The 14,835-nt window shown below is 32.3% G+C and overlaps 1 protein-coding gene across 2 annotated transcripts; it reads right to left on the reverse strand.

Annotated features, from left to right (window-relative positions):
* Positions 1-6,264: 6,264 nt before the first annotated feature.
* LOC120266881 (chaperone protein DnaJ) lies at positions 6,265-14,483 on the reverse strand. Of its 2 annotated transcripts, XM_039274531.1 has the most exons (11): positions 14,078-14,483; positions 12,832-12,900; positions 12,611-12,703; positions 12,184-12,305; positions 11,330-11,525; positions 10,742-10,917; positions 10,213-10,342; positions 8,893-9,053; positions 7,518-7,609; positions 7,233-7,329; positions 6,265-6,516 (listed from the first exon to the last, which is right to left on the reverse strand). In XM_039274531.1, exons 1-11 carry the CDS (start codon positions 14,405-14,407, stop codon positions 6,471-6,473), a joined length of 1,512 nt encoding a protein of 503 aa, XP_039130465.1. In that variant the 5' UTR covers positions 14,408-14,483; the 3' UTR covers positions 6,265-6,470. The 2 variants fall into 2 exon arrangements, 1 of the variants encoding a protein (XP_039130465.1); XR_005538300.1 differs by lacking the exon at positions 6,265-6,516 and having other exon boundaries at positions 7,419-7,609.
* Positions 14,484-14,835: the final 352 nt, after the last annotated feature.

Raw genomic sequence — 14,835 nt, forward strand, 5'->3', positions numbered from 1 at the left:
CTTCAAAGAGAAGTTCAAGAAAGCTGTGGAAAGGCATGGCATGGACTTGAGAAGGAGAAAGAAAACAAAGAGAAACAGCATTCCATTGCTCTCCTTTCCCTACTTATGTTCCTCCTTATTATAGCTAGGCCATGGACCTTTCTAGTTTCTAGTACCATCTACAATAACTTATTATTGTACCACTTTCTTTTATCTACATTTATATTTATACATATATATGTATAACTTAAAGTAATATATAGACAATTATAAGGTAAACTTGATCACTTTTTACATCTACATGATGCTAGCTGATGTTCATCTCCTCCTAGTTAATGGTGCAAACATGCCTAAAAAGTAGTAACTAAAATGAAAATGAGCTCACAAATCATGCCATTCATGATGTACATAATGTACTAAATATGATGATGTATATGCTAACATAAAAGTACATATATGATATATATATATATATATATAATTTAAGTTCATGGGCTTGAAAAGAGAAGAAGGATGAAACTTGAAAGGGAGGGAAATGTGCATTGGTGGTGATGGTGGTGAATTAGGGGTGAGAAAGTAGAAAGAAAGAAAGAGGGGGGGTGAGATGTGCCATGCCTAAAGGCACATGGTGGCATGTGATGACACCATGGCTTTGTTTATTGTGAGTAAATAAAAGAAAAGAATGGATTGGTGGACTTTGTTTATGGTCCCCCACCCATTACCTTTGTCACGGAACAGACATGAAATATATATATATATATTACAAAATTAAAATTATTATGTGAGAATTCTACATGCATATGCTTGTCTAGTAATAACAACATAAAATATATAGCTTATTTCTACTAATAATCATTGCAAGCCTGTCAAATACAACCTAGATTGCCATGGCTGAAAAGTACTCTCATATAATTGGAGAGTAGTTTGATGTCCCTTGAAATCTTACACGAGAGTGATTAGGAAAAGATCACCCTATAAGACTATCGTTGGATAAAAGAGTTATTTGTATGGATACCTTTTTTTATCTTTACCCATGTAACAATAATTAATTACTTTATTTTAAATATTTTAGGTAGTTAATTCAATTTTCTTCAAAAAATCATCGCCAATATAGGCTCTCTTTGTTTATAAGTTATAAATTATGGCCTCGACACCTTAACAACAACCTATCTATCTTACAAATATCTAGGAAGAAAAAATTAAGTCAGTAAAGATATTTGGGGGGAGGGGGGTAACAAGTGAACGAGGCAAATATTAGATTTTTATAAATATTTTTCTAAAAAATATATATTTTTTAAAAATTGCATATACATGTATATACTAATTTTTAGGAAATCAAGTTGTCCAACAAATTTTTTTTTTAATTGTTAATATACAACCAATTTATTAAATATCAAAAAGCTAAGCAATAAAAATTTGTAAATATGTTTGTATAAAGCTATAATATTTTTTTAAAAAAACTCATCAAACAATAGACTTTTGCCAAAAAAATATATATATATAAATCATTTTGTAAAATATTAAAAACCAAAAAATAAAATTTCACAAATTTTTTTTCTAAATTATTATTTTTTATATCATATGTATTAATTTGATATATATATAGATAGATAGATATTATTAAAAACCAAGGAGCCCATCCTCCCTTTCCTTTTCGCTGACCCTTAAGCCCGTCCCTGCCATTAGTAATGAATTTCAAGGGATACATACATAAATAATCTTAATTGAATCTTTAACAAAAATATTTAAGTTTAGATGTACCAATAGCTTTGAATTGCCCTTCGCTGACCCCTAGCTCCGTCCCTAAAATTAGTAATGAATTTCACGGGATACATACATAATTTCTATTTTTTTTAATCTTAATTGAATCTTTAACAAAATATTTAAGTTTAAATGTACCAATAGCTTTGAATTGCCTGTCCTTTGTATTGTGAAAAGCTTGAAGGTTTGGTGTATCATGTGTCTTTATGTTCATATGGCTGTCCTAACAGATAGGTTTCATGAGATAGAAATCATAGAATGGACCCTCAACTTTATTATTTGAGTTTAATGTATTATTTACTTTTGAATAAATTATAAAATAAATTTAAATATATTACCAAAGATTTATAACTTTAACAACATTAGTCCCACTATAAAAGGCGAGCATTATTTGTGCCTTTTGACTTGCTGCCAATATCTAACAACGTTGAATAACACTCAGCTAATTATTTAGTTTTTGGCATGTACTTACACCACTTTGACGAATAACATATGTCACACTTGTAATAATAATAATAATAATAATATATTTAAAAAAAACTTTGATTTATTTTCTTATGTTCTAAAAATTACAAAATTAGTTTATCAACTTTGGGTTGATTGGTATAGTTAACAAATATTTTAAATCATAAACAACAAAAATCTAAATTTATATCCGATTAATTCCGAGAATTTTAAAACTATGGTATTATTTAAAAAATAAAACATAATAAAAAAACTCAGGAACAGGGGATTGATACAAAGTAAAAATTATTTGATCCATGTCTATGTTTAAGAAATAGAATCTTTAAGAGTTTACCTCCAAGAATATGAGCTTCAATACAAACTATATTTTGATTATATGAGTTTTGAAAGTGGTTATTATTATTATTATTATTATTATGGTTTCTAAAGTGGTAATTATTTACTTATGACTTATTAAACTAGATGTACTATTTTTCGCAAAGATACATTTAATATTATTTTTATCATAATAAATTTTAGTAGTTTGTCTAACTTTACCCAAATCCAAGTGTAGTTAAACGCAATTTCTATGTATGTTTATGTAAAAGAATATTTAAGTTGAATTTTTTAAATCAAACAAAAAACATATATTAAAAAAATAATATTAATAACCAGCAAATTTTTGATCTATTGGTACTGAGTCATTTGCCTAAAATAAAGTATAGTAAATAAATATTAAACATAATATTTAACTATATAATAATTCTCAAAGAATTATAGAACCAGAGAAATAATATTAACAACACATATATAAAAAAAAAATCAAAACTCAGAATCATTACTTTCTCCACATTTTGGAAATTATAACATTAAATTTAAGAAAAATATCCATTTAATCCAAGAATTATTTGAATATCTTTTGTATGTGAATATCATAAATTATATATATAAATATATTCAATTGAAATTTCATACCACCAAATCCATCCAATACTCCTCACCAAGCACAGCTCCGAAATCGCTCCATATCTCTAAAGTAAATGGCGGCGGCGGTGGCGGCGGCGACGATGACGACGGTGACGGCGGTTTGGATCACCCCTTGCTCTCTATCCAGTCCGCAATGCACTAATCCGAAGCTATTCAGCTTGGTCACCAACCGGAGTAGAGGAATTATTTGGTCTTCTTCAAGGAACGGGATGAAATCAAGGACGAGGTTGCGCGTTTCTCAGCGATCTGGGCAATCAACAAGAAGATGATGGCCTATTGAATCAGGTTATTCACTCTCTTTTACCACCTATTTTCATGGTTTGTTTGTTCAATTGCCTTGAATCTTTTGACCTGTGGATGGGGATTGAGCATAGAGTTTGTCAAAGATGTGTTTTTTTAGGGATTTCAGTAAGAAATTAATGATTTTGACTAGTGTTTTAGGGTTTTCTGTTTATCTTTTCAACTGAACATCAAACCTAATTATGATATCTAGGAAATTAAAACTTTAGATTGGTGGTAGGCTTTTAGGGTTTTACAGTTTTAGGGGAGAATCAAACTTCATATTCTCAGATTAAGCACTGAACCAAGCTTAAAAAAATAGTTTTTTTTTATTAAAGATTTCACATTTCCTAAGTTTTCTATTTCAGTGGAAATACACTTAACATACTTCCCTGCTCCTCCATTTCATATAGAAATCAGACACTCATATGCTTTTATTTTCTGCAAAATTAACTCCATAAGTTTAAAAAAAAAAGGGACTGTTTAATTAGAGTGTTGCACTTGAATAAAAAGAATGTAATGTATTTCTAGTTCAGGGAAGGGGAGTTGCTCTGAAGCTTAACATACTCAAAGCTAAAATTGACTTTCATATTGATTACTTTATTCATGGATTAAGCTTCACATGCCAGAAGGAATTAGTCATCCTTGTTCTTTATCCAAATATTGTAAATAATGTGGAGGAAGGAGTGGGGTTGTGATTCTGATTCCCATATTTATAGGCAAGCTTAATCAACAGTGTTAGTTTTCCCCTTGAATAAGGTCTATCATTGATAATTGTGGATCTTAATCTTGAATAATTATTCCTTGGATAAGATCCGAACACCGGAATAAATGAAATCCTTGGACTGTGATTGTGTTTTAAAACTTAGTTTGATTGCCAAAACATTTAATGAAAAGTTCATCTGTTGTGATGAGAAACTGATAGATTTAATGCAAACCAATTTCCAGCTATTTTTTTCTTCTACTTTAGCTATTCTTTTCCTGTATCAAGTGTTTTATATTTTTGTTATGGTTTGAACAGGATGATATTAGTTACTTGTTGAAATTGGGAGCTGGATGTACTGTTATTTCTTTGGCCATTAAATATGGCAGCATAATTTTTCCTATGCTTACTCAACCCAATATACTGCAAGCTTTGGTGATGATTTCAACACCAGTTGTCATCAGTGTTCTTATTTTGATTAAGGAAAGCTTGTCTGAGAGCAAAAGTGAGAATCCTATGTAGCACCAATGTGTTATGTGTGTAATGTATATATGCATTGTGTAAGTTATATCTGCTTCTAAATCTATAAAGTGTTTTCTTTTGTTAACAATTGTTAATGGTTGATTTTGTTTGTTAATTATCTTTCAAAATGTTATATAGAACATAGCATTTTTTAAGACAGTATTTTGGACATTAAAGTTGTTCATAGCCCTTGTGTGAAATAGCCACCTTTCCTTTCTTTTTAGAATTTAAATATATTTTTGGCTTTTAATATTTATTTTTGTGAATATATTTATAAAATGCTAAGGGCGTGTTTGGTTCGCCTTGGTAGGCGAAGTGGGCGAAAAGGTTCGGACCTTGTGTGTTTCAGTTCGCCAGTGGGCAGTGGTGATTTGTGACTTCAGCCGTGAAACCCATTGCTTTGACTTGATTAAAATCTCCAGTGGGATTTGGGGCAGCGGCTTATTCATGTGGTTACTTAGGATTATCTCCAAAAATTTAATAAATAAAATAAATTTGTAGAAGACAAAATTAAACCAATTTGTATAATATTAGTGAATTACATTTAAGTTGTAATTCTGGTTGATTTTAAGACTAAAAAAATAATTCAATTAAAAAGTTGGGAAATTGAAATTAAATCAAATTATTGATAAACCATTAAAATTAATTTTGTAACTTACGGGCTCATTTTTTGCAAATAAAACAAAAATAACTCAATTAAAATTTAGCAAAATTAGAACAGCCAATTTATGTAGATCAACTAATAATAAAAATATAATGTGTGGTAAATAAAAAGTAATTAACATAAAAAAAAACTTTAAAACAACAACTATACTTTTAAAGCATTTATAATAACCTCTTTTATGAATATGGACTATGCCAGGCTGTTGAAATCGTTTCGATTTTCCACTTCAAGTCAATAGAACACATGAAGTGGTTCACGATACAATTCACTCTCAACCAAACACGTGGAAGTAGAGACCTCATTGAATTCCACCGCCGCGAGTGGTATTTCGGACTTAATCCTTGGGTCATCTGACTTCCTGTATATGTACGAAACGAATGGCAAGCTTGTAGATGTGTATGTGTCAGTATAGATTGTTCAAGTTCTTAAACAAGACTTGATATAACTGCAGGTTTCTTTTTAAAAGTGAGAGATCAGCGACCTGAAAAAAAATTAATAAAATTTTTGTGAAACTATTATTAAATATAAAAATACATAAAGTTTCTTGAAATAAGAAGATTCTTAGAATATTAGGAAAATCAAAGAAATATTTTGGATAATTAGAGTTTTCTTTTTCTAATAACTCGTTGCAGTAGGCTCTCACTTTAACCATCTTGATTAAAACCAGATGTATTTTTAATAAACATTTTTAAATATATGCAAATATTATCAAATATAATTTAAGAGAACGACCACAGCATTTTGGCTGCACGAGATCAACGGTCCTTATTAGTTTGCATCAACCAATCTATGGCCAGAAAGATGCCAAAAAGGGCAATGTTGCATAACTGCCTGAAGATCATTATGGAAAAAGAATTATTACATGAATTTGGAATGAAATTTTTTTAACATCAAAGGAAACAAACTTTACAATGAAAATAAAATGTAAAAGAAAGTACAACATCTGACATTTTATATAAATTTTGAATATGCAATGATGAGCAAGAAGAATGTAATGCTTATATAGTTCCGGCCGACATTATAAAGAAAGAACAAAGGAAGGGTATCGAAAAACAATCGGTAAATTGTGCTCCCTCTTGTATCATGGACAAAAAATGCAGTAGAATCTACCAGTAAGACCTTAACTAAAGCCTAAAGATTGTCCTTTAGCCAGTTTAATGCTCCATTAGCAAGTGATCTGCAAATGATTCGAGAGAAATAATACGGTTTAGCTTAACAACAATATCGATAGAAAAATATATACAGAAACAGATATTTGCATGCTTTTCTTTATTTAAAGCAAAGAGCAAACAGGTACGTAGAATCTAAACTAAATTTATTTGAATTCCATGGTTACATAATAACTCCTGAATGGAGCCACCAACTGCTGTTACTAGGTTATGGCAATTGTCACTTGTCTCTGAATTCAAATCAAATAACCAACTTGTGTGACCATCAACTTAATTTAATCCTTGCTCATGAAAAACTCATCTTCCTTTCCAACCATATTGTCATTTTTGTTTTCTAACCTCACTAAGAAGGAAACAAATTCATTAGATGCCTCTTGCACTGGCATGCAAATCATTTCAGGTCTTGCACATCATGCCCAATGATGGATGGCAGTTCACATAAAGCAGCAGGAAATGTTCATAATTCCAGTTAAACTTGATGAGGAACCTCACTGGGCAAGGATCCTGTTGGTTTTTAGCAGAATCCTACAGAAACCTTCACACCCAGTCTTATTTAAATTTAGGCCAATTATGCCTTTGTGACTAGTTAATCAATCATTTACTTTTGAGTTTCAATACCCATAAATAAGAAATGCTCTGAAAATTTATGTTCAAGAAAAGGAAGGTTAAAGAGTATGCAGATAAATGTTCATCTTGTAAACAAAGATATATAATGAGAAGTTACCCAGCAAAGTCTTTTAGCTTCTGTAAAAGGTCATTCTGCTTAGCAGATTGCTGTGAATCTTTTGATTCAACATCTTCCAAACTTTCGGTCTTTTCAACTGCATAAGAAAATATAGTTTTTGACATTTGATGTGAAATCTGGTTATAGAATTAAATTGGAATATGCACAGCCATAATTAAACTATACTTAGCTATTATGCGCCTTAAAGCATCACATCTATGAGGTTAATGTTTTTATATAAAATCCAGCCCATTGGATTCAGAACTCCAATATTATATACTCAGCCTGGAGGCTTGACAACGCGGCCACTACTTGTTCGACTGATAGATGCGCCACTCAAAGATGCAAGTTCTTCAAGTAACTCCCTTTCTCTTCCACTGCAGCAAGATGCAGGAACCATTCATGGTACATGTTGTAAAAGTCAGGAAAGGAAGAACATAAGCTGAGTTAAAATCGAAATAGCAACCCACAAAAAGAGAACAAATTAAATTGTTAAAACCACAGAAGTTCAACATATACAACCCTTATGATTCTAACAGCAATAAAGGAAGTTTAATATTGTTTAGTAAGCATAGGGATAATGTGAAACCTTGAAAGTTAACAAATTGCTAAAACAGGAATTGAAATTTTACAGACCAGCTGAATAGGCTAAGATACCATAAAATGTCAACCATCTATGTGGATAGGGATTATGGATGCTATTTATTAAAGAGCGGCAATAGTAAAATGACACGCCTACTTTAGAACCTTAAGCTGAAGATAAATAAGGATGGGAAAATTTGTGGGACCTTCAAAATTCTTTCATATCATTTGACATCCCAGTTGGTATATATTTTAAACATGATATATTTTATATAGATAGATTTGTAAGACATGAACATATTTTAAGACAGTTATTTTAATCAAAAAATAATTCATTTAATATCATGTTTTTATAGAAATTAATTTTCAATATGATGTTTAAATCGAAAAAAAGCTCTAGTTAATGACTCAGCTCTGATTTTAATTAGGTTTAGGAGACAGGATGAACAGCCCCACATCAAATAGAGCATAAAGATTTGTGTTTACATATATAATTCCGACCAGACCATGAGAAGTGCATTCCACAGAACAAAACAGGAAGGCCTAGTATGGGATGAGCCAAAATGGTCGGTTCATTATAACTGGTGCCAGAGCTTGATCCTTGTACAATCAGGTGATTTGATGACACCCATTCTATTGTGTGAAACTAAACCTCTTTATTTTGCAGTAATAAACAATAAAAGATTTGTTAATACCGAGTGTAACAAATTAAGGATGTATGCATATTGACAGGGAAACAAAAAGAAAATAAAGAAAAACAAAAAACTAAACGAAAACAAAATAAGTTGCAACATTGTGATCCTTCTCATTTACTTATTGAACCTATTCTGTCCATACAACCAAACTAAAGATGATCAGTACATTTTTTATTTATGCATTCATCTTATTTTATGCATGCAACGAAATTCCTTTTCCTTTTAATATTCCTCAATTTTGCCTCAATCCTAACACACCTTAAAAAGCAAGTTTCTTAAGAAATAATCAAGACAGAGAAGACATTATTCAAATGAAGATTAAAGGGGCAGTTATAAGGTTATCCATTAGACACAAGCAAAGGATATATTATAGCGTGATATACCTGATACGATTTGGAATAGTGACCTTGATATTAAACAAATGATCACCACGTATAGAAGGTTTGTTCAATTTTGGAACACCTCGTTTCGCAAGAACAAGCACATCACCAGGCTGAGTACCAGAAGGAATTTGTAGTTCAGCAATCCCATCAACTGTTTTCACCTGTTTGAAACAAGCTTTTGGAATAAGAAAGTCAATAAAATTTCAACATATAGAGTAAAGAAATACGATCGATAGATCTAATGTTTGAAATGAATTAGCCTAAATAAGCAGTATGAAAATGATCCAAACACCAAAACTACCATTTTCAAAGTTCATTTCAACAGACAAAATACAATGACAAGAATAACAAGAATAAAAGAATACGAGGAAGCAACTTGAGATTGAGTAGAACAAATTCCAACAATGACAAAAGCATAGCATGGGGTCAAAAAAAGAGTCCTGTGAACTGAAAGGACCAAGCAGTAAACATAAAGGGCACTAATGAAGGACAAAAAGCTCCATCTTCTGTGCAGAACAAGTCATCATATACTACAAACTCCAAAATATTTCCACTTCCTGACCAAGTATTCCAGAACTTGACATAAAGTGAAGCGTAAAAAGTGAAGCAATGACACTAAGCTTAATCAAGAGAACAAGAGGTTCAGCTGACACAGTTCCACATTCACAAGTACATATACACTTGGCCCAAAAATCAAAGCACATGAGAAAGAGAACACAGATGAAAATTTTATTGTGAAGGCACCACCAGTCCACCGCAGCTCTGGTATCCAATAAAAACTTGGATATCATCTTTTATTTAAATTAAATTTTAATTTGGTGAATCTACCATGGTAATAATAACATTGATGGACAATAAACAGGAAAATAATAGAATGACCAAACAGTCAAAAATAAATAAATAAATAACTACAAGAGCATATTTTGGATGTAAAACCTAAGGGGAATCTTGCCATTTACCCTAAATATTATGTTAGCCATGTTAGAATGGTACAGAGAATTGTAAGATAGCATGGTTCAGAAGTGTGGACAGAACAAAACATTATGATTAGCATAAGGCAAGAAACCCTAAGATAGCATAGTTCAGAAGTGTGGTCAGAACATGGTCAGAACAAAACATTATGATTAAGGCAAGAATCTCTTTGAAAGCAACAAAATCAACGAGCTTCAGAAAAATAGGACAATTGCTAGATTAGAAGAATTGGCATCAAAGCGAGAAGCCAATAACGGATGCCAAACAATCCAAGCCTACAATTTTTTCAATATAACATTAAGCTCATATATGAGATTGCTATCAAGTGACAGAAATTTCAGATTTCACCTTAACAACAGACCCTAAGATAGCATCAAGATAGCTTATTGAAATGGTTGAAATCAAGTTGATTCCATCTCTTTGGATGTCTGGTATCTCTTCAACATCAAGGCATACAAAAAGATCTCCAGGAGGACCCCTAGAGAAATGAAAAGGATATACAAATTATGATGAAGTTTTTGAAGAGTAACAAATAAAATCGACCAAGCTTTATCTGTGCAGTTGTTAACCATAATCAGCAATAAGTTCTAAGAACATATATGCCAAATTCACATAAACAGGTTAAAGTTAAACATAACCTTCATTTAAAAATGATTGAACATGAGAACTGAACATGGGATGAGAGATGGAATATATATATAGAGAGAGAGAGATGTAGATATATATATATATAGACAATATCAAAGGCAGAACAAATGAGTGCATAATAACTCAAGATCCATTTTAACTTAGGTGGCGGCATAATGTTAATTTTACTGGAATTTGGCAAATAAACAATAAACAAGGAGTAAGGGCATCATCATAACATATGACTCACCCTCTAGGTCCAGCATCACCTTCACCCCGAACACGAAGCGTACTACCTTTGCTAACGCCAGGGGGAATTTTTACTTTAATATCTTTCTTGACACGTATACGTCCTTCCCCAGCACATTTCCGGCAATACTCTGAAATTATTTCACCTTCACCCCCACATGTAGGACAGATGGAAACCTAAGGGCAAAATAGTTAATAGATTCATGACGATTTGATCTGGTAGCCCAACAAGATCATTGAGTACTTTATGGACAATTAAACAGACAAAAGAAAAAAGGAACCTTTTTCCCAAATCTGTGTCTTTCTTAAGGTTTCCATGCAGAATATAGATTCAGGATGCCACATTTAGGCTTTAGCAATAATATCTTGCAAATAATTTTAATCTTATGTTCATGACCCAATTTTTCATCCTGATTCTGTGAGTTGCTCTTCAATCTTACTACAAAAGCATTTTTGACAACGTTGCTACCTGCTTCTCAACAAACCTAACTTTGTACAAAGAAATTAGGAGCCCTACAAAGACATGATAATTAAGGAACACCAATTATTATACAATTTAGCTTAGACTACAAAGATAGCGACAGCATACCTGGGAAAACAGACCAAAAGCTGTTTGCTCAGTTCGCATAACTTGACCTCGACCACCACAGGTTGAGCATATTTTCATCTTAGCTCCTGTCTTTGATCCAGTACCAGAACAGACCTCACATGTTTCCAAATGAGAAAGCACAATTTCTTTTTCTGCTCCAAAGATAGCCTCCGAGAAACCCAAAATCATGTCATATCTGAGGAATCACATTAGTACCATTAGTGAGAAAACAAATTAATCACTATGTAATAAGTTAACAAGGTATACAACAAGCTCAACTAAATCATTTTCAACAACCAGCCAATGTTTGCAAGAATAAATGAGAATTAACAAGTAACAAAAGGTCTAACAGTGATACTAACCAAAGATTGGCCTGATTCAACCCGAATAATTAAGTTGATAGGATGATTTGGGACTGTTAGTTACTTTGCCGCATCTCCTTAATACATGCTAATCCAATTTAACTACCCGGATTGCAAAAAAAATAAATAAACAAGCTTTAGGATGGTGATAGATACAAACTAAACATATACCATCTGGGTAATTCAACTCACCCAAAAGGTTAAGCTAACAGGATGAGAGATCCAAAGGTCCCAAACTTATATATTCAAGTTCAAAATTATTATATTAACTGATGTAAGAATATTAGTTACTTTAATATAGATGACTATAACAAGCTCTTTTTCTGCAGTTATATTCTACTTATTCTTTCTGTTGTCCATTTTCTTTTGGCCACGGAAAGTTCCAAATTAATAAGTTTAAGATTACTGCAAAACAATACTCTCAAAGCAAAGTACAAAAATAAAATGAGTAGCATCACTTAGACGCCACGCAAATAAAAAATTGCAACTGACCGTATATCTTCACCCTTGATAACAGCATTGCGCCTGCGTGTTCTAAATGTCCCTTGGTCCATGCCAGAGAAATTACCCATACTTGCCCCAAAGAAAGTCTCAAATAGGTCAAAAGGATTTGTCTGCATGAAAACGAAGAAAAAAGTGAACAAAAATGTAAAAGAAAATTTATGCCAAAGAATGTAAAATCAAATTCTTGAATTGTTGCCGATAGTATACCAAAGTTTTTTTTTTTTTTTTGAACTTTTTATAAAAATTTACAAAGTTAAAAAGCCTGAAATGGTATATGAGATTTGACTACCTAATATAGTCACCAAGTACATTGCCAGAGAAGCTATAAAATGAATGACTTGCATTGTCACAATGAAATGCAAATGTATGCAACAATGAAGCAATGAAATTAAATTTGATGCATAAGTATTATCACCGCATACGCTCCACCAGAGCCCCCCACTGCACTAGCAACTCCCGCTTCCCCATATTGATCATATAATGCCCTCTTTTTATCATCTGACAGCACCTGACAATGAAGTGATTCAGTAATGAAGAAACCAAAACACTAAGGTTGAAGTTTTGAAAAACAAGATAACTTTGAACTAAACAACATAAAAGACCCTCAAGCAGTTACCAAGAACCAGGATTACAAACCTCATACGCAGCACTGATCTCCTTGAATTTTTCAGTTGCTCCAGGTTGTTTATTGACGTCAGGGTGATACTTTATGAACAAAAGATGAAGTCAGTATATTATAAGGAAAATATATAAAACGATAAACCATTGGAAGTTAACCTCATTACTTCAAGTGGAGACCATAAGACAAGACTTAACTATAACAAAACACTTGGACTTACAACCAACACTTACAACCAAAGGTCTTTCTTATTTTCTCTAACTGGTTATGCGTGCAACCAAACAAATGATGAAATAAGTCTAATTGTAGTTGGTTATAAGGTTATTATAGCCCATATCTCTGGTTACAGACAACAAAATGCACCATAAAGATAACTGGATTTCCTTCATCATCCGAAAATTCTAAATGAACAACATAGACTACTACAGGACCTGTCAATCTGCTTTTCCTTTCATAAGCGGGGACACAATTCAGTCGTGTAAATTTGGTAACTCTGTCAAACTACTCTGTGCGTGTGTATTACTTTTTTTTTTGTTCCTCTGTTATTGTTTCATAATGCTTTGTTATTTGTTGGTGCAAGAGTACCAGATAGGGATAATATAAAAAATAACACATTAATCAGTAACATGCTTCTGAGATACACACCAAAAACCTAGTGGTGATCCTGATCTATATCACCTTCTAACTCAATCAAACGATAACAATACTCATATCAAAGGTCATCTATAGACAAATTAACATCTACATCAAATTCCCTCTTTCCCTTTCTTATAAATAAAAATGTTTAAGAAACACTAGCTCTGGCTAATAATAATATTTCAGCAGAAGATAGCTGCCACCTCTAGGACCTTCTAACTCAATCAAAATCTATCAATACTCACATCAAAGGTTATCTGTTAACATAAAACAACTACATAAACTCCTATTTTTTCCTTTCCTGTAACTACAAATGTTTCAAAAAAACACCAGTGCTACTTGTTAACCAAATTTCAGCAAAACTGCTACCATTATCCCAATGGTGATCGCTGATCTCTCTCACCTTCTAAATCAATCAAAAGCTATCAGAACTCAAATCAAAGGGCATATATAAAATACGAAAGTTTGAGGAACACTAGCGCTACCAAATAATCCTATATCAGCGGGAGATTGTTATACCATTGCCTCTTATAGAAAACTCAGGCAATCAAATACCACATTTGAATATCTAAATCCACGCAAGCACATAACCACGAAAACCAACCACAAAACAAGAAAAAGAACAACCTGACGAGCTAGCTTCCGGTAAGCAGTCTTGATCTCCTTATTGCTAGCAGACCTCGGAACCCCAAGCGTGGAGTAGTAGTCCGCCGACGCCGATACGATGATGCTCCTGAACCAACCAGCGTTTCCGTCGATCAGAGTCCCCCGATTCCTCCTCCTGGCCTTCTTCCTCTTAGGGAAGCGAAGGTAGAGAGAAGAAGAAGAAGGATTATTGTTGAAAGGGCTGTAGAGAAGGGAGGATGAGCGAGAGGGGAGATAGTGGGAGAAGTCCGAGGTGGATCCGAGGAAGGGTTTGGAGGGGACGATGGGGAGAGAGGAGAGAGAAAGCGCCATTGCTATGGGTTCAAGAACCAGCAAGAGGACGAGGATGCTCCACACTGGAAGCTGCGCGTCCGACCGGGCTTTTTGCCTTTTTTTTTTATATTATTTATTTATTTATTTATTTGAGATTAATATATATATATATATACTCCTCCGTTGCTTTTTATCTGTCATAAATTTTTTTTTATCTGTTATTTTTTAATATTAAAAATTATTTATTTATTTATTTTTAAATTATTCTAATATTTTATTTAATTATTTTTTTAAACTTAAATATGAGAGACAAATGTGAAGTATAAATTAAAGGTAATTTTAAAAAAAAAACAAATTTTTTATAAAAATTTGTAAAATAACTAAATTTATTGGTATGTAATATTCTGTTATTCACGATAAATTAATATTATTTTACCACTTTGACATCATAAAAATGGCAACTCCCC

The sequence above is a fragment of the Dioscorea cayenensis genome, chromosome 8 (genome assembly GCF_009730915.1).
Source record: "Dioscorea cayenensis subsp. rotundata cultivar TDr96_F1 chromosome 8, TDr96_F1_v2_PseudoChromosome.rev07_lg8_w22 25.fasta, whole genome shotgun sequence".
In the NCBI taxonomy this organism is placed as follows: domain Eukaryota; kingdom Viridiplantae; phylum Streptophyta; class Magnoliopsida; order Dioscoreales; family Dioscoreaceae; genus Dioscorea; species Dioscorea cayenensis.

Coding starts and splice junctions, on each gene's coding strand:
- LOC120266881 (XM_039274531.1), bottom strand. CDS start 14,407: ATGGCGCTTTCTCTCTCCTCTCTCCCCATCGTCCCCTCCAAACCCTTC. Junction 12,306..12,610: donor GCTCTGGTGGAGCGTATGCG/GTGATAATACTT, acceptor GTTTTCATGCAG/ACAAATCCTTTTGACCTATT. Junction 6,517..7,232: donor AAGCTAAAAGACTTTGCTGG/GTAACTTCTCAT, acceptor AATCATTTGCAG/ATCACTTGCTAATGGAGCAT.